Below are 23,313 nucleotides of genomic sequence, written 5' to 3'. Positions count from 1 at the left end.
GCTATTAAATAAAACAAAAAAAATAACTTTTTATTGACAGAACCCATGCCTGGGTAACTTTTTACATTATCCCTTGCACTCACTTCTGTTCCGATTTTTCCCCTCCCTCCCTCCACCTCCTCCCCCAGATGGCAAGCAGTCCTATACATGTTAAATAGGTTACAGTATATCCTAGATACAATGTATGTGTGCAGAACCGAACAGTTCTCTTGTTGCACAGGGAGAATTGGATTCAGAAGATAGAAATAACCCAGCAGGAAAAACAAAAATGCAAGCAGTTTACATTCATTTCCCAGTGTTCTTTCTTTGGGTGTAGCTGCTTCTGTCCATCATTGATCAATTAAAACTGAATTAGGTCTCTTTGTCAAAAAAAATCCACTTCCATCAGATACATCCTCATATAGTATCTGAACTCACATCTTTGACTCCAAGATTGGTACTCTATCCATTGCACCATGTAGATGTAGTAAAGTATAATAGTTAGAAGGGTAGGTATGGGCAGCTTATGAAGAGCTTTAAATGCCAAACAATAGAATTTATCTTATCTGATTTTAGAGGTAATAATAAACCACTAGTATTTGAGGGAAGTGTTAACATGGACAGACTTATGCTTACTTGATCAACTGCATAGAGAATGATTTGTGGCAAGAAGTGTTTTACTGGAGACGTTGATATTCTTGGAACCAAGCTCACTTCTCTGCTCAGGAAGTTTCAACAGCTCATTGTTGCTTCAAGGGCAAAATACCTTGATTTCTGGCATATAATGCTCTTCATGATCTGTTTCCAACCTATTTTTTGCAAACTTATCTCGAGTCAAGCTTGCCTGAGCTTTGTTTCCTGAATACATGCACTCTTCCCTGAAATGCTTTGATTGCTTCGGTTTACTTTTTGGAACATTTGACTCCCTTTAAGACTAAGTTCAAGTTTTTATTTGAGACCTTTTCTGATCCCCTTATGTATTAGTTCTGGCCTCTATTTGTTTTTATTTTGTATTTCATTCCTTCTCCAATACATTCTCCTCAGAATTGCCAAAGGGATATTTCTAAAGTACATGTCTAATTATATTAATCTTAGACTCAATAAACTTCATTTGTTGTCTATTGCCTTTAGGAAAATACAAATTATTTTATTTGACATTTTAAGCCCTTCATAATCTAGTCCTATCTTTCCAGGCTGTTTTTACACATTTTTGGTATTTCTTAAACTTGAGATTCTGTTTTCTGACTCTGGCCCTTTCTTCCTGGAATGTATTTTTTCTTCACTCTTGCCTCTTGTTCATTTAAAGGTTTAGTTCACATTCTATCGCTTTCAAAAAGCCTTTCCTGATTTTCCCAGTTGTTAGTATGATCTTACCCAATCACTGTACATTTGTTTTGTATCCCCATAATAAAATACACACATTTTTGTTTGTATCTCCAGTACCTAGCAAAGTTCATACATACTTGGCACTTAATAAATAGTTGATTTAAGTAACTATATGTATATGTGTAAATATGCATATGGAAAAATTGAAGTGACTCAGTGGAAAGAGCATCAGGCCTGGAATTCAGGTGGAAGGAAATTCAACATATTTTCTATAAAGGGTATTCCTTTACTTTTTTGTTAGCTTATCTCATTGACCAAAATTGCCCACAGCACATTTTGGGGACAATTTGTTTTTTGTAATTTAAAAATATGTAAAATTGTAATATTAATAATTTTGAGGGAAATGTTAAATTTAGTATATAACTTCTTCCCAACATGTGACTGAGATAGGTGCTTAACTTCCCTATAGAAACTGAATAACAAAGAACCAAGTTTAAAATCTTTCCATTGCATCTTTATAGCTAAAAAAAGAAAAAAAAGAAAAAAATTGAGCCTATGTTTTGAAAGATTGCATGTGCTTAATCCTATTTGGAAATTTAGCATATTTTGTGTTTTTATTGTTATTCTCTTGTTTCTTAAAGCAATAAAGGATGTTATTATAGATAAATTTGCTACTAGTCTTCAAATGAGGAGGCCTAAGAGGTTCTTAAACTGATCTAAATTTTTGATGCTAACTGTTCAGTATATGAAAGCGAGAACTAATTAGAAATCTCATCTTTGAAAAGAGAATTTCTTTGTGTGTGAAATTTGGCCAACACATTCCTGAAAGAGCTGTAAGTGAAAGAGTTCAAATCACTTAATGTTTATTAAGCAAAACCCTTTCCAACCCCAAACTTGAGAAGTCTGAGCAACAGCTAGTAGTCCAGTTTGATTGTAACAATGCAAGGAGGAAGACTATTATGAACATAGATTTGGAGAAATAGGTATACCCATAGATACTAATATCAGTTTGTTTTTTATCTTTGAGGCATTAGAAAGCTACTGAAAATATTTGAATGAATATTTGAATGAATTACATTGTCAGACCTGTTATTTAAGCATATTAATTTGACAGCTGTGTGGAGGATAGATTGGAAAGAAATGGAAAGAGACAGATCAATTTAGGGCTGTTGCAGCAATACAGATAAGAGATGATGAGGCTTTGAACTAGATTAGTGATGGTGGAGAGAAGGGGAATAATGTGAGATATATCATGGATGTAGAATCAATAAGACTTGGCAATTGATTTGGTATTGTGGAAAATTAAAAGGTCGAGGATAATTGAAGTTTAGAACCTGCATGATTGAAATAAAGATGGTACCCTTGATGAGGTGGGAGAATTGAGAGTAAGAAATCCCCTAATAGCAATGGGATCCCCTTGTCTGGTGGCAGATTTTGCGAAAGAATTTGCAAACCCCAATAAATATAAGCAGGAGGTCTGTGGCAAAGAATGGATTTATTGATGCCAGAAAACAGTACGCTAAGAAGACAGCTTTCTTAGTGGGCAAACTTCTGATTAGGAATTTAACAAAGATGGGTTTACATTGAGAAAAAAAATATCTTCATCAGTGGGGTAAGTCCAGAAGAGCATTTAGCAAAGGTCTGGCAAACCCTTGGTTATATTGGGTTAGTCTTGGCCTGGAGCTAGGGAGAAGTTTGAGTGACTATGCCCCAGGCTGAGATTTCCAGTTGAATGAGATTACTTATTTTGGGAGTTTTGTGGGAAGGGTGTGACCCTCCCAGAGGCTGGGAGGTTTGAGATTCAGGTGCACCCTTCCCCCCAAAGGGGACACAGTTTACATCACTCTCCCCCCCAAAAGATTAAAGAGTACACAATTTACATCACCCTCATTAGAAATAGGAAATTACCGGAAGTTGGACAATAGTCACAGGAGGAACATGTTGCATTCTCTTGGGCGCATGTGGAATTTGAAGTGCCTACATTTAGGTGGGGATATCCTTCAGGTGGTTGGTAATTTGAAACTGAAGAAATAGATAAATAGTATGTATTATATTTCAGGGGAGGAGGCAAATATATATGATGTATTAGAGGAAGAGATAGATATGTAATAGGTAATATCTCCTCCAGTTCATATTTTATGCATTGTAACTATATATTAAGAGAGGACGAAGATATGTAACACATATTATCTCCCTAATACATAAACATTACATGTATATATCACATGTATATTCTACATATATATCATGTGTATATATTGTATATTCTGTGTATATATTTCTTTTATGTATACATATATGTTTATGGATATGTATGTGTAGCTATATGAATCATTCATGTAGTGATATAATAATTAAAAAAACAGCAGAGGAGGAAAAGTTACAAAGAAAATTATTTCATTGGAAAGGGAAACTAAAAATAAAGTTTCCAGGATAGATATTCTAAGAAGTGCTCTTGTCATTGGTGCCCAAGCTTTTCCTTTCTGTAGGTTTTTCCCTTACTCTAAGATCTCCCTTATAATCTATCTTCCCTAAGGTAAACATTGCTTAGGTACCTCATATGAAATTTTGTCACTTGGTAATAATCTGATGAATATAATTCATAATAAAATATAAAAAAGCAACAAGATTTAATGTATCTTCTATTAGTATTAATACGTTATTAGATGGTAAAAGAATAAAACTAAAATTGTATACTTTATTTTCCTTTTCAAAGGAGAAAAATAATTTGAAAGTAAAGATGAAGAGAATTTCAACTTCTTTGGTTCTCATCTGTAAAATGAGGGAATTTGACAAGCCTCTGAGTTTCCTTCCAGCTCTAGATCTCTAATATGATAATTCTTTTTCCTAAGAGTGCAGTCCTTTTTTTTTTTTTAATGAGATGAACTTTTAAAACCTATTTTCTTGATATGCACTTATGTAAAGATGATTGGTGACTCCAAATTATAACATAATTGCCATTGGAGCCTTTGTTTTGACTATGACCTGGGCTATTTTATATAAATAAAATAGTTGCCTGTTTTAGTAATAATTTTATATATGATATCACCTTATAATTATATTTCTGTGCTTTTGCAACTCTGACATTTCAGATCTCCTTATATCATTCTTAAAGGTTTGGCATGTTGAATTAATTGGGTCAGAGAAAGACCTAGAAAATTAGGACCAGAATAAAAGAAAGAAAAAATATTGTAATAAGAATTGCATTGATCTAAGCACAGGGAAATTTTATCTTAAAAGTATTGTATTAAAAGTTAAACCTAAATATAAAAATTCTTTCACTTAACCAAAACTTTCCTGACTGCTTTTAAAAATATTGTTTGCTCATTTTGATTTGGATACTTATAAAAGGTTTTCAATTCTCACCTGTTGAAAAGATAATTTTATCTCATGCACTCCAAAACGCCCATTGTCTGTTCTGTTTTCACTTCTGACTCTACTAACAAGAACATCACTTAAAACTTTTGTAGTAAGAATATTTTGTGTACTGCACTATAATCAATTTCTTTACAAAGGGATGTAATATTCTAATAAGTAACTTCAATTCATTCTCCATCTAAACCAACTGTTACTTAATGGCAGATCTTTTTAATTACCATTGCTTTCCCTCAGCCTTCTTGACTAGGGGATTAACTTCATCTAGCCCTTCTTGATTTAAGGATTAACTTCAAGATAGCCTTATATGATTTGAGTAGCTCTAGTTCATGGTACCTTATTGATTACATTCTTGCCTGTTATGCTCTGAGAGATGATCCTAATCCATAATTTTATTTTTTCAAATCTTTCCTTAAAATAATAAGCTATCTTTCTAATATCTGTGGAAATATCATTTTTTTTGGTACAGTTTTTAGGAAAAATAGAAAAAACTTCTTATTGGACATTTTTATCTGACTTTTTGGGTCTAAATAAAAATTTAGTTTTTCTGAAAAACAAAAATAGATTATTAGATTTGATACTCTACTCAGATATAAATTATTGTTACCTTTAAATTTCTTACCCTGTTTTCAGACTTTGATAACAGTTATGTTCAATGAATATCTCAGAACTTCTAGAGGAGAGGTTTCAAACTTGGCCTGGGTTTTATGGGCTCCCAAAACTCTTGAGTATGACTTGAACCAGATTAAAATGTAATTGGGAAATGTTTAACAAAATAAATTAAAAATACACTATAACACATAATGATAATTTGTGGTTTTCTGAGTGAACATGCAGGCTTTAGAAATCAGTTTCTGAACTCTTTTGTGATAAAAATTATAAAATATAAACACAAAGTAAATTAAGAACTGGGTTGTATTCGTTTTTAAATTACTTGGAATTTAGAATTTATTTTCCTAACATTACAGGAATTTTTAAAAGATATAAGATTTTGTAGCTCTGGGAAACTCCCTGGCCTGCCATTTTCATTCACCAACACAGTTCTCTTAATTCCTAAATTTACTAGATAATCCCATGGGAGTTGCCTTAGCCATTCATTGAAAAGAAGTCACACACCTCTATTAGTATAAAAGTCAATATTTTTCTCCATCCTAGGAATCAGCAGTGGGGACTCTCCTTATCCTCCCACTCTGAACAAATGAAAGAGAAATGATATATACATGAAACAAAGTGTTTTAAATACATTTGTATATATGAAAGAAATTCTCTAAGTCAGGAAATCACTATATACTTTTAACTGAACAATGGACCTTTAGGATTGAGTTTTTAGAATATCTGGAAAGAGATGCTCCTCCCTTCTTTCCTTTCCCTTCCCATCCCCGTTTCTTAAGCACTCATTTATTAAAAATAACAACACTTGATTAATGTAGTGTGCTGGTAAATGTTTAGCCCATCCACACTTTTAAATTTAATCTTCACTATTAACATTTTCTTAAATCAAAACAATTTACAAAACAATAAATCAAGCCCTGATTTTTAGCACTTGCCAATTTCTAGGATGTAAATGCTCACATTGAAAAACTAACAATCAATTATGGTCAAACTGACTAAAATATTAAAAAGACATGATCTTTGCTCTTAAAGAGCATATAGTCAAGTATAAAAGAAGATATACACACATACATATGTATAAATATGCATATATTTATGTCTGTATGTGCTTCTGGGTATGGATTTATCTGGTGGGCTTGACTGCACTTAGTACAGATAGAGTATAAATGTATTATTTTTTCTGATGAGGGGGAAATCACCTTTGATAGGGCGTCAGAAAAAGAAGGAATGATGATATCTGAGTTGGATATAAGATGGTTGTTAGTTAAGTTTGTCCCCGTTTTCTTTTACCAAGTATTCTTTCCCAAATAAGTTTTATCCTTTACAATCTTAAATACGATTAACTATAGTTATTTATCATTCTTTTTCATCTGATTAACCAGATTTTGAAGAAACAATGTTTTTTCTAATGACATAAAAATATTTTTACTTGCACTTATTTGTGGCTATTAAACCTCACTTCATTTTATTAAGGTATTCCCTAAAGAAAACAAAATCTAAACCACAATTATTCACATCCTTGTTATTGATATGATTGATATTGTCCAAAAGATACTATATTCATAGAAGTATGAAAGGTTATTATATTGTTAGAATAAAGGGAAGATTTTTTTCCCTATGTATCTGACACAATATTACTTTTTACTGGGAAGTAATTCTTAGTGTTGCTAAATATAGGAACAAATGTCTAATAATAACTTTTTTCCCTTAAAAAAATCCTTTTTATATAACCTCAATCTTTCTGAACTTTATGCTCTTCTAAGAATCTTCTGTGTGTCAACCTAATTTGGAGTTTAAACAAATGAATGTTTATGAATTTGTTTAAAATTCAATTGAATTTTGAATAAAATGAAATTTGAATGAAAATTGAAAGATGAATCTTAAATTTTCCTTAAAGACAGAAGTTGCTCAATAATATGTTTAACCTTGGTTAGAAAAAATGAAATGTTATTACTTTACTATTTATTATCTTTCTACAGGAATTATTTGACATTCAAAGGATTCACCTATCTGTTACAGTTCATAGAAAACAAGTTAGCCCAGGAAAGCCTACAGTCTGTGGAACTATATCAAAAAGTGATCATAGATCAAGAAAGAATTAACTTGCTAATAAGGTTTGTAACATTTAATTTTTAATAGAAATGAATAAGAATAAGGTTATTTGATCAATGATTTTGATGTGGTGTGAGATTTGAGGATTGAAAGATCCCCTCTGGTCCATGTCACAAATTTGTGAAAGAATTTGCACACCTGAAGTTTGTGGCAAAAGGGGATTTATTTACACTAAAATGACTTTCTTAGCAGGCAAACTCCTGGTTAGGTATTAGCATAGATGGATTGACAGACCTTTGATTGTTATGGGGTTTGCCTTGATCCTTAGCTGGGACTAATCTTCACCTCAGTAGGGAAGGTGACTATGCCCCAGGCCCACATTTCCAATTGAATGAGATTATTTATCTGGGAGTTTCCCTTAAGAATGGGTGTGGCCCCTCCCTGAGGCCAACAGGGTTTTAAACCCAGGAGCACCCTTCACCCAAAGGTTCCTTTCTTCCTCTTCCTCCAAAAAGGGGACACAGTTTACATCAGGGCCCCCCAAAGGTTAAAGGGGACACAGTTTACATTATTTCCCCCTCCCTCAAGCAGTCACGCCCAAAGAGGCAAAAGTCTTATCTTTTGTAGCTGCTTCAAGCTGACAAGGATTGTAGAGTTGTCCCTATGTTCAGTGGGGGTTCAGACCAGGAGGGCAAGTGTGAGATCAGAAGATAGCAGCATTGGCATCTAAGGGGTGTTGTATGTCCAAGTCAGTTGTCCCATGATCTCCAGACTGAACGAGCAATTGAAAGTTCGTAGCTTGAAGCCTGAAGGAAACAAATCTCAGGACCAGGTTAAAAGTGGGGTGGCATCCAGGGTGGAGATGGAGACATTTGGGAATGGGACCTTTGCAAATAATGCATCAGGTCCCATCTGTGGGCTCCTTGAAGATGCTGATGGCTCACCCAACAATCCTGAATGCCCCACTGGCCACAGAGCTCCCTAGCTGAAAGGCTGAAAAAAGAGTTTACTGGCAAGGGCCATAGAATGACATCAAGAAAAGCCAGAAAGAAAATGCTAGGAGCAAAGTTCTCATCCTAGGAGTGAGAAAGAGTTAGGAAGAAGAGTGAGAGTGAAGGAAAGAAGGACACAAACAATTTAACCATTCTTTCTCCAGAATGCTCATAGGAATACTCTGAAATATCTGAGAAGTAAAAGCTGGACTATTTGGGGCTCTGCAATGAGCTAGGCAGGCTTAGGCGAGGCATGCTCTCTTTTAGCAAGCACCTTGATACCTCCTGAGCCTTCTCAGCCCTGCAGGGCAAAGTTTCTACCCAAATAGTAAAAGTGTCAAAGACCAAAAGCAATTTGAAACCAATCTCCCCTAGGTATGTGCCCCTTCTCTGAAGGCTTCAGGACCGGGGGAGATTTAAACCAACCAGAAGGAGAAAGGATTTGTTCCTGTGGGTTATAAAAAGGAATGTAACAATCAGGGAGTTGGGAGATTAAAGATGACATAGTCAGGGGTGAATGAGCAGCAGCTTTAACTGCAAACCCATTCTCCTTGACTTGAAGTGAATCTCCCTTCTGTGTCCTTTACAAAACCTCTCTGGATTTATGCATAACCTGTAGTAGCTGTAGAATTTCTCCTGCATATTTGATAGGAGAATTCTTTGCTATCAAAGAATTCCATATAGCCCTGTGAGCATACAAAATATGAAAAGCATATTTGGAGTCAGTGTAGATGTTCACTCTCATTTCCTTCCCCAATTCCAAAACTCTGGTTAGGGCTATGAGTTCAGCTTTCTGGGCAGAAGTCTCAGGAGGCAGTAGACTTAGCTTCCAGGGTGCTATTGAGGGTAAGCCTCCTACTAGTAAGCCACTGATGCCCTTTGACTTTTAAAATGTTCTGGTGTCCTGGGGTAAATTTTAAAGCGTCTTCTTTAAGGCACAAGAGCCATTCTAGGGAAAATGAGTCCATTTCCTTTGAGAAATAGGCAAAGGTCTGGAATACCTCAGGGCCTGAGATAAGACCCCCAGAGCCTGGCCCTACCTTTCATCTACATACAGAGTGAAAAGCTTTTCTAAGTTAAATAGAACCAAGGTAGGAGAAGAAGTCAGTTTGGCCTTCAGGGTTTTAAAAGCCTTGGCTTGATCACGGCTCCATTCAAGGGGAAAATTATCTGGACCTTGAATAGAATCATAGAGAGGCTGGGCAGTAATCCCCAAATTAGGAATCCCACATTCTACAAAAACCAGCCATGCCCAGAAAAAGTGCATAGCTGTTTCTTTGAGGCAGGGTCAGGAAGGCCTAAAATGGTCTGTTTCCTCTTCTTCATTAGAGAGCGAGAAGTGGGGGATAATATTGTGACCCCAATATTTGACAGACTGGCTGGTAGTGTAGGCTTTGGGTAAGGAGACCTGTAGCCCCTCGAGGTTAGACAATTTAGGGTTTTTATGGCTACATTTAGGGACTCTTATCTGGTGGGACTGAAGTTCAAAATATCATCGACATGCTGGATGAAATTGTTGTCAAGCAGCTCCAAATCTCTCAACTCTTTAGCTAAAAGTTTGTGCTTAAGAAATTTCTCAATCCTGACAGATTTCAGAGGAAATATGGGAGGGCTTTGAAAGCAGCACAGAAAGACCATCAGGAGGTCTGAAAAGAGAAAATTGAGCCTCCAATTTCACCATTAAGTCACACCCTAATAAGAGAGCAGGATAGGAGGGAATAATAAGAAATGAATGTTTAAATAACAGGTCACCAAACTGACAAGGCAGAGGGAAAGTATCAAAACAATTAAGTTTTCCTTCTAATCCTATTCTGTAGGGGGAGGGGCAAGTGAGATCAAAGTGCCAGAGCTAGAGGGAAGGAAAAGTCCCTGTAGCAAAAAGAAATTTAATGGTCTTACCAGCCACATCTGGGTGTTGGACTGTTGGGGGTTGGGCTGTCATGGTAGAGTGAGGGGGAGCTTGACCAAGCCCCAAACTCTAGCCAGAGAGTAGGGCATGGTGGGGGGGGAGGGGGCAGCTTGTCCTCTGTGGGCAGTCCCTCCTCCATTGCCCCTCCTGGTTGCACTCAGGGCAAGCACTGGGGAGTTTCCTTGGAAGACTGTTTTGGGCCTATTGGCCCTGTCTATGACAAACCCCTAGGTTCCCAGAAATGTCAGCAGCCAAAAAAAGTAGAGACTGTTCTCCATTTCTCTCTCTAACTCTGTGGTCTTTTGCCTCTGCTGCAGTTTGCTCCCTATTATTAAAGACTCCAACTGCTGTTTCTAATAGCTGAGTGGGAGAAGTTTGAGGACCTAAAGCCAACTTCTGCAGCTTCTTCCATATATCTGGGGCACATTGTTTAATATTAACATTTCCCCAGGAAAGATCAAACTGGAGGACATTGGCCTTGGACCCCTGGAAAAACTGAGTGGGGTCCTTAGAGTAATGGTCAGGTTTTTCTGACCATTAGTCTGGCAGAGATTTAACATCAAAAGAGGTACTTCTGCTCTGTGTCTCTCCGTGAGAGTCTGCTGCTTTTCTCAGGGGGCAGAGGTTAAAATCAATATCCTGAGGAGGATAAAAAGGGGTCCCATTCCCCTTTTTATCAGAGAGATTGAGAAGTGGGGGCTGGGAAGTCTCAGAATCTGGTTTAGGAGGTGAAGGGGATAGAGTTAAAGAAATATTGCCAGACATAAGGTCTTCTTCTGGAAGGGACTCAGAAGCCTCCTGATAAGGACTGCATAGAGATGCAGAGAAGGGATCCTGTGTCCTTAGAGAAGCAGGAAGGAGGGAGTTTGATTTCCCTCCAGCAAATTTAAGCAGCATCCTGCAGTGCTATTTTAAATTAAGCTTTTTCGTTTGAGATTTTTTAAGCCGAATTTGTCTCTTTTTTAAGAGACTGCCTAAGGAAGAATCCTTAGGGATAGAGACAGAGGTAGATTGTCCCATTTTACCACAAGCCTTATTTAATCAGCAAGAGAGGGCTTACCTCCTCTGCCAGAATTTCAGGATCCCCATTGCAGGCCACCAAATGATGAGGTGTGAGAATTGAGGGTTGAGAGATCCCCTGACAGTGATGGAATCCCCCTTGTCCAGTGGCAGGCTTTGTGAAAGAATTCACAAGTCCCAATGAATACAGGCTCAAGGTTTGTGGCAAGAATGGATTTATTTATGCTAAGAAAACAGCATTCTTAGCAGGCAAACTCCTGATTAGGATTTAGCTGAGATGGATTGACAGGCCTTCTGGTTTTATTGGGTTTGCCCTGGCCCTGAGCTGGGACTAATCTTCAACTCAATAGAGAAGTTGACCATGCTTCAGGCTGGGATTTCCAATGAATGCAATTACTTATTTGGAGTTTCCCTTAAGAATGGATGTGGCCTCTCCCTGAGGCCAGGAGGGTTTGAGACACTGGTGCACCCTTCCCTCAAAGTGGGGCATATTTTATATCAGACCCCTCCCCCCCAAAAAAGATTAAAGGAGATACAATTTACATCCATTTCACTGGCATATGGAACTTCCAGATGAGGAAACTCAACCAGTACAAGCTTGAATCTTCTCTGTAACCTATAGTCTTAAGAGAATTGTCTTGAGATGTTAAGTGACTGACTTACAGAGTTGCTTTGATAGAGATTAAGTGATTTATTCAGTCACTTAGCCAGCAGTTTACAGCGGAGTCAGTTCTTGAATTCAGATCTTTCTTACTCTGAGATAATGGACATACAAAGAGAAGAGGCTAGATTTAAGAGAGAATGTTGACAATAGAATGAACAGAACCTAGCAAAGAATGTATTTGTGAGGCACGGAAGAAAAAACAGGCAGGGATAATACCAAAGTTGTGAACTATCCAGGTTCACTGGAATGATAGCAGTGACCTTAGCAGAAATAGGGAAATTTGGAAGAAAATAAAATATAAAGAGGAAGGTAATGAATTCTATTTTGAATAAATTGAGGTTGAGAGAATGATGGATAAGAGAATGAAGAAGAGGTGGGAAAGGATGGGATTAAGGGTACAAGTAGATGGGTTGAGGTGGCATCGACTAGAAGGACTTGTTCTTTGTTAAATTGGAACAAAAAAGATAATTGAGTATGATGCAGAATAGAGGAGAAGCAAGGAACTTTTGATAAACATTGTTTCTTCTCAGTAAATTAGGAGACAAGTTTCTTTATTGGGTCTTGGCTGAGCAGGAAAGAGAATTGGTATAAGCTTAAGGAGAGGTAAGGCAGTGTGATTCAGTAGCAAGAGAACTGAATTTAGCATCAGAGAACCTAGGTTCAAATCTGAGCTCTACTGTTATGAGCCAGAACTTGAAACAAGGTGTTAACTCAATGGAATTGATAGAAACAATGCTTGTGTTTACACCTTTGAGAGTTTACACATTGGCTCACACGTTGGAGTTCACAAGTTGGGAGACACCTCCCACAATCCCGCTCTCTCAGAGGAGGAGTCAACCTTTGGGTTCACATCTTTAAGAGATCATATATAAGAAGCTCTCAGTCCTTTAAGAGATCATATATAAGAAGCTCTCAATCTCAGCGAGGGTCAGTTGGAGATTGAGAATCTAGGAGTCGGAGTTGAGCTAGAGGCAGAAACTCAAAGAGCTAAAGACAAGCTGCAAGAGCTCTTGGAACCAAGGAGGGAGATAGGCCTCTAAGAAAACTAACCGGACTATTTTGGAAGAGACAATAAAAGACTGGATTTTAACTCCTGGCTGTATTTGAGATGATTATTGATTTGAATGGAAACTAAGGCTGCCTCCAGAAACCTCCCTGAGAAACCTGCTCCCAGAGAACCATTTAGAAAAGAAGAACACCACTACACTCTACCTCTTACTATTGTCCTTGGGAGATTTACTTAAGCTCTGAAGGTCTAAATTTTCTTACCAGTTAATGAAAAGGTTAAATTAGATGTTATCACAAATATATATATACATATATATTTCAATATGCACACATATACATATGTCCCTCTCTGTATGTTTCTACTATATATTTACCTGTTATGCCATGGTTCTCAGTCTCCCTAATTATCCTGACCAAGTCCTGACTCAGTTTCTCTGCTTCAGTCAAAGCTCAGTCTTGCAAAATCTCCCCTCCCTCTTTATCAGAATATTTGATAAGGATAAAAGATCTTATGTTTTAGAATATCAGAATGCCTCTCCCAATCCCAAGCTATTGGATTGTCAGATACTGTCTTATCAAGATGCCTCTCCCCATGTCTGGAGTGCCTCCCCCTGATTATGTCATCCCTTCTCAGTTGGCTCACCCCACCCAATCAAGAGTCCTATTCCCGCTCTCAATACCCTGACTCCACCCCTGCCTCAATCTACCCTTTGCTTCTGAGTCATGTGTATATATGTCATTGAGAACTCTCATTGTTTCCTGGATTCTTGGAGATAATAGTCTCATTCAGCCCTGGGACCAAACCATGGGATCCATTTGGTTCCAGTATATCTCTCCATTTAATAAACTATTAAATACTCTAATCTCTATCTTGCTCAGTTTCTCTGGCATTACATAGCAACTATCTTAGATACTGTGAGAGCACTAGCTCTTACTTTTTAAGTAGTTTATAATCTAGGTGAAGGGACAAAATATGGTATGAAATAAATTAGAAGAAGCTTACAAGATAGTATGCAATTAATCACTAGATTATGTCACATGTCACACAAAAGTGTTTTAGGAATTTAGATCATTCTGGGTCGCTATAAGCAGGAAAGTTCCTTGTGGAATTATTACAAGCATTGAAAAAAACATTTATCAAACACTTAGAATATACATAGGTTATTATTAAGAGCTTGCAGTACAAAGGCAAAGACTCAGTCCTCAAAGAGTTTATAGTCTAATGGAAGGAGGGAGAGAGAATACTTATATACACACATATATAAATGTAACATATGTACAAAATAAGATAATCATTTCAAGAAAGAGACAGGGTTAATATTATTGGGGAAATCAGGAGAAGCTTCATGTAGGAGGGGTGACCAATGTCTTAAAGCTAGGTTTCCTCAAGTGAGGAAGGAGTGCATTCCAGATATGGGAGACCACTTGGGCAAAGACATGGGGGCAAGAAATATATTGTGAATGGGAAATACCTAGAAATCCTGTTTGTGTGAGATAAATTATCCATTAAGTAATATGAAATAAAACTAGAAAAGTAGGTGAGAACTAAATTAAGAAATTAAGAGAAAAAATTAAATGCCAATTCAGTAAGTGTTTGTTAAATAAATAGAAGTAGTGATTTTTGGAAGATACATATACCTCATCTAATCATTTTTTAACTCCCTACATCAGTGGTTCTCAAACTTTTGTTCTCAATATCTTTATCCTATTAAAAATGATTGAGGATCTGTCCAAAGAGTTTTTGTTTATGTGGATTTAGTTATAGATATTAATCACATTAAAAATAAAAACTAATTATGAATTTGTAGACTCTCTGAAAGGATTTCAGAGATTCCCAGGCTGTTCTGGACCATACTTTGAGAACCACTGTGGCCTACATCCACAGCAATAGCAATAACAATTTAAAAAAATCTTTATGAATTATAGATATTATACTTTGATGAGAAAAAAATTAAGTCTTGCTATTTCTTTAGTTCAGAGAGTTAGAGCTAGAAAAGATTTTAGAGATCTGGTACAGTCTCCTCATTTTACATATTAGGAAACCAACACCCACTGAGCTGCCCAAGATCACACAAATAGTAGGTGGAATCAGTAGGATTCAAATCCATGTCTTCTGTATATGCAACATTCTTTTTACTCACACTGTTATTTTTATCTAGGTAAGCCAATGCTTTCATGTAATTCATTATCATGTGTACACCAAATAATATTGCCCAGCTAAAGAATTGTTTATAGTTTTAGGCATCAAGGAGTTAAAAGTGGGTTTGATTACCATGTTTTTAAAGCGAATTTTCCAACACTGCTCTGTTTTACGTCTTTGTGAAGAGACATTGTAGTTGCTGCATTTTTATGTCTAGATTATATTACAGATATATTTCAATAAACCGTGAAGAACTACCATAGATTCTATAAGCTGTTGGTCTGTGCTTAAATAAACATTTCATGCAGCACCTGTTTTATTTTATAGCCTTTGTAATCAAACTGACATTTTGAAAGAAGAAGACCTTGAAGCATGTGGAGCAGTTGTCCTTCACCAGCTTCAGAGACTGTTACAGCACACATCCACTAAATGCCTCTTACCTGAGGAAGCTCTTATTGACAGAGGTAGTGGTGTGGATGAAAAGCCAGTCAGGTATTATAGTAATGAAATTAATGCTATTGTGTGGTTGCCATTCTTATTCTGTTTGTCAGGATGCCATACAGAGTGATTCAAAATGAAAAGTGTTGCATAAGATTAGTCTAAATCCTATTTTAAGTGATCTAAGCCAAGGGCTTAGATTTTTGTTTGCTATTTTGTATATGACTTTCTGATTGATTACATCCTCTATTATTTGATTTTTTATTTCCCCATAGTTTTGTTTGGCTTATATAGACTCATAGTAACATGTTGAATGTATACTTTATTTCTTGAGGGGTAAGTGGATATGTCTGCTTATGGCAATATAAACTGCTTATATAGATGTTAGCTACTATTATTATTTTTTAAATCTTAATTTATGCATGTTAGCAAAGTTATATATAAAACTTTTTGTTTGTCTGTTTTTAAATTTTTAAGCATTCCAGCAGCCCCTGGGTAGGTCACTTCAAATACCCTAATATACAGTCAGTTGACCACACCAGGCAGGGTTCTGGGATTACTTTAGTCTTTAACATTTCTGAGCTCTAGGCTCTTTTCTAAACTTCCAGTCTCATTTGGGCAGTCTAAATAAATTAACTATGTAAAATAAAATTCTTTCTCTAGGGCCCTGAGAACATATTGTTGGACTAGGCCTGAAACACATCTGTTAAGCATCCTGGGTTTATTTTCCCCAGAAACTTTTGTGTATTTTAACCATATGAGTTGGTATTAGTTGTTTTGCACACTGAAATATGTATTAAAAAGTAAACTTTGAAAACTAAAAATTGTACTGGTTCTAATTTTGTTTAAGCCCCTAATTATCAGTACCCAAGAACTGACAAGATTTCTTCCCCTTTACAAAAAGCCATCTCAAAAAAAAAAAAAAAAAAAAAAAAAAAAAGGTAGTTTTTGAAAGATTAGAAAAAAGGAGGAAAATTAGCATAATTTATCACTACATTGAAAAAGTCTGAACAAATAGTAATTTTTAGTACTTTGTGAACTTCCCCCCACCTCTGCAGAGATAAAATAGGATATTTCTTCTTTCTAAGCCATGTCTGTTCTTTATAATTTCACAACATTAATTTTTATTTGTGTGTGATTGTTCTTTCTTTTTAAGTTGTAGTTATTGTATATATTCTTTTCTTAACTCTACTTCGTCCTGAATCAGTTCATATAAACTTTTCCATAATTCTTTTTTTTAAACACATTTATTCATCATTTTTTAAAGCAGAGTAAAAAGCCATTTCCCATTTGACAGACTTTTTTTTTTTTTTTAATAGCCTTTTATTTACAGGATATATACATGGGTAACTTTACAGCATTAACAATTGCCAAACCTCTTGTTCCAATTTTTCACCTCTTACCCCCCCACCCCCTCCCCTACATGGCAGGATGACCAGTAGATGTTAAATATATTAAAATATAACTTAAGATACACAATAAGTATACATGACCAAAACATTATTTTGCTGTACAAAAAGAATCAGACTCTGAATTATTGTACAATTAGCTTGTGAAGGAAATCAAAAATGCATGTGTGCATAAATATAGGGATTGGGAATTTAATGTAATGGTTTTTAGCATTTGACAGACTTTTACTTCATTTCCAATTCTCTACTATCACAAAAAGTGCTAATATCACTCTTTTGTGGGGACTTTTTTTTTTTTTTTTAAATCAGTGTCCTCCATGGGGTATAAGCCCAGCAATGGAATTTCTAGGTCAAAGTACATGGACTCTTTAGTCACTTTATTATATAGGCCTATAATTAGTTTCATAAAATAAATGGAGAGGCATTTTAATAAGAGTAAAGTAAATGAAATGTTATTGGTATAAGTAGAAAAAATTTTCACTTAATAATTATATGAAGTGGGCAAATCACTTCATTCTTTTGGGCTTCTGTTTTCTAATGAAGAAGGTGCACCAGGTGGCCTTTAAAAGCTCACCAATCTAAGAGATTCTAAATTCACATTGATTATTAGCCCAGCTATTCACAAAACTTATATAAATTACTATAAATGATAAAGTGATTTTTTTTTATTACACTTAACTTTCACCTGGCCCAATAGCAACTGATAATACTGCTTTATTTAAGTAGAATTTATATATTATATTTATTATGTATAATAATGTGCATATTATATATTATATATATAAAGCAGGTCTGTCTTGGACCTTGCTCAAGAGAATTTAGTAAAGATGCTTCTAAAAAGATCTCAATTTAAAATAGATATTAGAATACAAGTTCCTTGAAGGGAAAGGGTTTTTTTTTTAACTTTCTTTGTAGCTCTAGCACAGTGCCTTACAAAAATGCTTGTTGATTGATCCCATGAACTGATGGCCCAAGTATATTTTTTATTGTAGGCTGAATCTAAATTAAATAGTATACAAAATGTAGGAAATGCTAGAAATTTACCAAATTTCCTTCTTTTTCATTAGTAGTAGTTTCTGAATTGGATGATAAAGGCGATGAAATAAAATCTAATTTTAATTAGGAAAATAAAAATGACAGTCTTACAATATAACATGTTTTATAAAGTGATGGAAAGAACCTGACAAGGGAAATCTTTTTCATCCGTATATATGTGTTTTGTAAGATAACCAAAGCCTTACCAATTCACTAAGCTACTTTCTCCAAGCTGTTTTATAAAACTGATATTCTGTTAGTCATAAACTACTGTTTTGGTATGACATAAAAAGCACATATTCATTTATAATTCTGTTTGCAAACAGATTTGTTATATAATATGATTCATTGCATTATTCTCTGCCAAATTGAGATTGTGGGTGCTAGAATATGATATATCTATGTCTAATGGACTTAAACTTGTTATAGTTTATAACATTCATAATAGAGCATCTGACTGTTGATCTACAGTTTTTCATCTAGTTCTGTATTTCATAAGAAACTATCTTTCTTTATTACTAGCAAAGATCTGTAAATTAATATCTGTAGCCTTCAATAGCTATCTCTACCAAAACAGTTTTATAAAGCCAGTTAGAAATACCAGGGGTGGTTGTTAATAACAGTATATTATTGACTTATAATTAATTGCTATAGGCTAATACATTCTGACCATTTATTAAATAACCACTTAGGTATGTATTTCTTGAAGTGTTCTAGTATTTAACAATTAAATTCTAATTTGGATTTTAATTTTTCCTCCCAAAGCAAATTTGTGAAATAATTTTCCTTCTGAATCTGCTCCATAAGGGTTACTATTTCTTCAGATCTGTTGTTCTTTCCCCAATAATTTTCTGTTGGCTCTTCAGCAATACCTCATTCCCAATTCAATGCTATCTTTTCTGTAATCTGTTCCCTTTTTTTTTTAAGTCTTTTTTTTTTTTTTTAACCTTCCTGGCCTAGCGTGTCAATTAATTAATCTAATAGACTCATCCTGAGACACTAATTTCACTAATTTGGGGCAACTGGCTAGTGCAGTGGATAGAGTGCTGAGCCTGGAGTCAGGAAAAAACTCATCTTCATGAATTCAAAATTGGTCTCACATGCTTACTAGCTGTATGACCCTGGATAAATTAAATTAAATTAAACTTAACCCTGTTTGCCTCAGTTCCTCATTGTAAAATGAGCTAGAAAAGGAAATAGCAAACCACTCCAGTGTCTTTGCTAAGAAAATCTCAAATGGGGTCACAAATACGCAGACATGGACATGACTGAAAGGACTAAACAACAATGAGACATTCATTTGGAAACAGTACCTGGCCTAGGTATAATTCAGTGAACATTTCAAACTACATCAAAGGGGGGTAATATTGTGATGAGGAAGATATTGAGACAAGTACACCTTTCTGTGTTCATCAAATTAAATGAAGTGGATCATTGTCTACAGCATTTTCATGACACTTTTTTTTTTACTCTATTACCACCTCCTTATAAGTCATGTCAGTCAGTCATGAAGCAGTTAAGAGCTTTCTATATATTAAAGCACTGGGCTAAGCATTAGAGATACAAAGAAAGATAAGAAACCTGGTCCCTGCCCTCAAGGAGCTGGCAATCTATTATGGGAGACAACATGCAAATATCTACATTACATATAAGATATTTCAAAATAGAATATAATCAGTGAAGAAAAGCTCTAGGGATGGGATAGGGAAGAGACAGAAGAGGCTTCTTGCAAAAGGTAATGTTGGACTTCTATCTTGAAGGAAGCCAGAGAGGTGAAAAGGTGAGATGAAAAATGAGTCAGTAAATAAATATTTATTACTTGCTTACTATGTACCTATTTCTGAACTAAGATCTGGGAATGAAAAGCAGAAAATAGTTCTTGCCCCCAAGTAGCTCACATTCTGATAGGGGAACAACATGCCAACAACTGTACATTCAAGATACTACAAGATATATTAAAAGTTAAGCCATTGCAAAGGCAGCATTTATTTTACTTGGATTATGAATATATATACCAATTATTTTATTTTCCTATTTTCTCATAAAATTGACAATTGAAAATTCTATTTTCATATAAAACTTTGATCAGAATATCAAGCTATTGTCAGTAAATTAAAAATAGGAAAAATTTGGTAGAAATCACATAACTATAATAAAAAAAGAAGAAAAAAACCCAAAACTCATCTATATAGAATTAATTATAGACCATTTCAAGCATGTTTTCTTTCTGTGTCAAACCAAAGAGGTATATAATTTAGTTCTCTATGGTATTCATTTATATTATATAATTTTTTTTAAAAGTAAATATTAAAAATCCCCTGCAAATTCTCATTTTTTTTTTATTTAGAATTTTTGGTTTCTTTTTATAATGCTGTAGATCCCAGGTACCAAGAGAAGTAGAATCAAATAAATGATAGACAACCATAATCCCAAATCAGTACTAAAATTATTACTTTAAAAATATTTTTACTTAATTCACTTAATTTTTGTCCAGTGATCTTGGGTAAGAAAGTTTAATTGTGTTCTCTAAGAGTTAGGACTATCAGAAATAAAAGTCTAGTTTTGTAGTTTCAGTTACCATTCATTTGGTGTGTGACCTTGTACAAGTAGTTTAGCATCATTTTTCTTAGCTTCTTCATTTGTGAATAGCAATCATAAATAAAAAGTGTTACATAACAATATAATAATTTCCTTAATCCCATAATGTCTGGTCTTCTGTTTTGTGGATTTAGAAATTCATTTTTTATCAGAGAGACGACCATAATCAATTGTTTTTCTTTACCTGAACTCACAAAAAAACTGATTTAGAAATCAAAATACCAACTAATTAATTTGATAACTTTCTATAGAATTGTACATTTTGGGTATTAATTGAAATAATCAGTCTTAAAAAAGAAAATTTGTTTCAGTTCTTTTTGTAATATTAGAAAATAAGATGTTTTCCTGATACCAAACCCCCCGCCCCAAAATAAAATACTTGAATTTTTAAATTTACATTTTTGTTGTTTAATAACCTAATATCTCTTTTCAAAGATTCGATTTAATTCTTTTAAAATGATTACCATAGCCCTATCTTCTTTACTCATCCTATGCTAGTGATTTAGTTATCCCTGGTAATGCCTGCTCAATAATTAATAAATCTTCCTCTCACCTTAACACTAATTAAAGTTTTGTTCTTTCAATCTTGTATTCTTCAAGTAGAAATAATGCCCCCTTGACGACATGTTCCCCATCACCTTTTCCATTACTTATTACTCTTTTTCTAATATTCTCCAACTTAATAATCATGATTGAGATATTGGAATACTCCTTGTTTCCTAGTACCACTGTCAGTCTCTCCCCCCTCCCCCTGGAACCATTTTAACTAATCTCTTTTAAGGTTCACAGTACTCAAATTTATCATTTTATCTAAATCTTGATAGGTGTTATATGTAATCTTGTAGGATTTTCCTTCCTTCCTCAATAAGTTCAATGCCTAACTCACCTTCTTTCCCTGCTCCCCATCTCCCTCTCTTATACTAGGAGACTTTTCTGTATAATATTGATAATCCTTCAAATATTCTAAAGGTTCTTAATTTATTCTATCCATTTTTCTTTCATTTGACCTCAGTTAAACAAATAGGCATATCTTTGATTTTACCTTCATCCAATAGTTTTCCAGTTCCATTTTTGTGAATTCCTAAATTCCTTTAGATTAGATAATTAATCATAATCTTTTATTATTTCAAGTTAACCTTATTATGATTTACCATCCTTAATCTGTTTTTTTTTTTAATTGTCATCATAATTACTATTGCCTCCAGCTCTCAGATCTTTCTAGGACACTATCCCTGCAATGACTACACTCTCTTCCCTATTTATCTCAGCCCTTTGATAAATCCACTCAACTGTATACCGTCTTTCACCCTCAATTCCCTTTTCCCTTTTTCCTGTTACATCTTGGCAAGTCTCTGTCCTGGAATATTCCCAACATCCACCTCCATTTTTTTTTTTTTTCATTCACCTGATGTTAAATGAAGCTGAAAGAAATTAAAAAAACACATTGAATAGGCCAACCACAAATTTATGTTATCTCATTTCAAGTGTCCCTTTACTTGAGCAAGGCAAATCTTCTCTTCCTCCTGAATTGATTTGTTTTGGAGGATGGATTGAAGAGAGAGACTTGAGTTATAGGATTCAAATTGATGCAGCGAAGGAAGACATAAGAGGTGATTATAGTAACCCAGTTGAAAAATGATGAGGCCCTGAATTGTGCAAATAGAGAGAAGGAAATAATAAAAATAGATAATAATAGCTAACATTTATATGCTTATTATGTATGAAGCACTGTCCTAAGTGCTTTACAAGTATTATCTCATGTGATCACAACAACCCTAAGAAACAGGTGCTATTATTATCAATGATTGAAAGATGAGGCAACTGAAACAAACAGAGGTGAAGTGTTTTACCCAAAGTAACACTGATAGTAACTGAGATCAGAGTTGAACTCAGATCTTAATTCCAGGCCCACCACTCTAGCCACTAGACTGCCTAGCTATCAGGAGGATGGAAGAGAAATTGTGGAGGTAGAATTGACAAGATTTGGCAACTGATTTGTGTATATGGGGTAAGGGAAAGTAAGTAGTCAGAAGTGACACCAAGATAATGAGAATCTGGGTAATTGGAATGGTAAAGTGCCCTTCAATATTAATTGAAGAATTTGGAAGAGGAGTGGTTTTGGAGGGAACCATAATGTTTTAATCTATGATATAGACAAAAATTTACCTGTTGTAGGTACTCTAGCAGGTTCAGGCTATTTTCTTTTTTTATAAAATATAATAGGCATTTATAAACTATGATGTCAAATTAAAACATTACTAATTAAAGTTTAAAACATATATATGAATAAAAAAAGAATATAAAATATACTTTTCTTCCTTAGTGACGGAGTCAGAAACTGAAGGAAGTGACATACAAGCAGTTGGAGCTCAGAAAAAGATTCTGACAACCCTCCCTGAGCCTAAGCTTATCCTTTTGTAGTTCAAATCACTAGGTGTATAAAGCATCAGGGGAGGTGTGAAGAGAGTTAAGCCTGAGTTGAGGAATAGAGGATAATATGTGACCTGCAAGCTATAACCACCACAGGAGCCTTCCTTTTAAGAGCATCTTACATGGCTTTAAGGTTTTGGGGTGGAAGAATAAGATAGTTGAATTTTACCTATCCTATCTATGCAGATAACTGCTAGGGGGTGCATGGCAGACTGAAATTGTTTCAAAAGGGGGAAGATTGGAAGTTTACACTGGTGAAGGAAGGGGAGTGTTGAAAGATAAGGGTAGATATGCGTATATTTGACACAAACTCAGGTTTGGCTGTT

General features: G+C 35.0%; 1 protein-coding gene across 3 annotated transcripts in view; it reads left to right on the top strand.

The window, feature by feature from the left end:
• The window catches only part of KIZ (kizuna centrosomal protein), a 219,064-nt gene that overhangs the window by 141,881 nt on the left and 53,870 nt on the right, over positions 1-23,313 (top strand). For all 3 annotated transcript variants that reach the window (XM_031951038.1, XM_031951039.1, XM_031951040.1), the window contains 2 exons: positions 7,272-7,406; positions 15,405-15,569. In XM_031951038.1, coding sequence (XP_031806898.1) covers positions 7,272-7,406; positions 15,405-15,569 — 300 coding nt within the window. The remainder of the gene's footprint in view (positions 1-7,271; positions 7,407-15,404; positions 15,570-23,313) is intronic.

Source organism: Sarcophilus harrisii, chromosome 2 (assembly GCF_902635505.1).
Source record: "Sarcophilus harrisii chromosome 2, mSarHar1.11, whole genome shotgun sequence".
NCBI lineage: Eukaryota > Metazoa > Chordata > Mammalia > Dasyuromorphia > Dasyuridae > Sarcophilus > Sarcophilus harrisii.
This window is presented reverse-complemented; position numbering and strand designations above follow the sequence as displayed.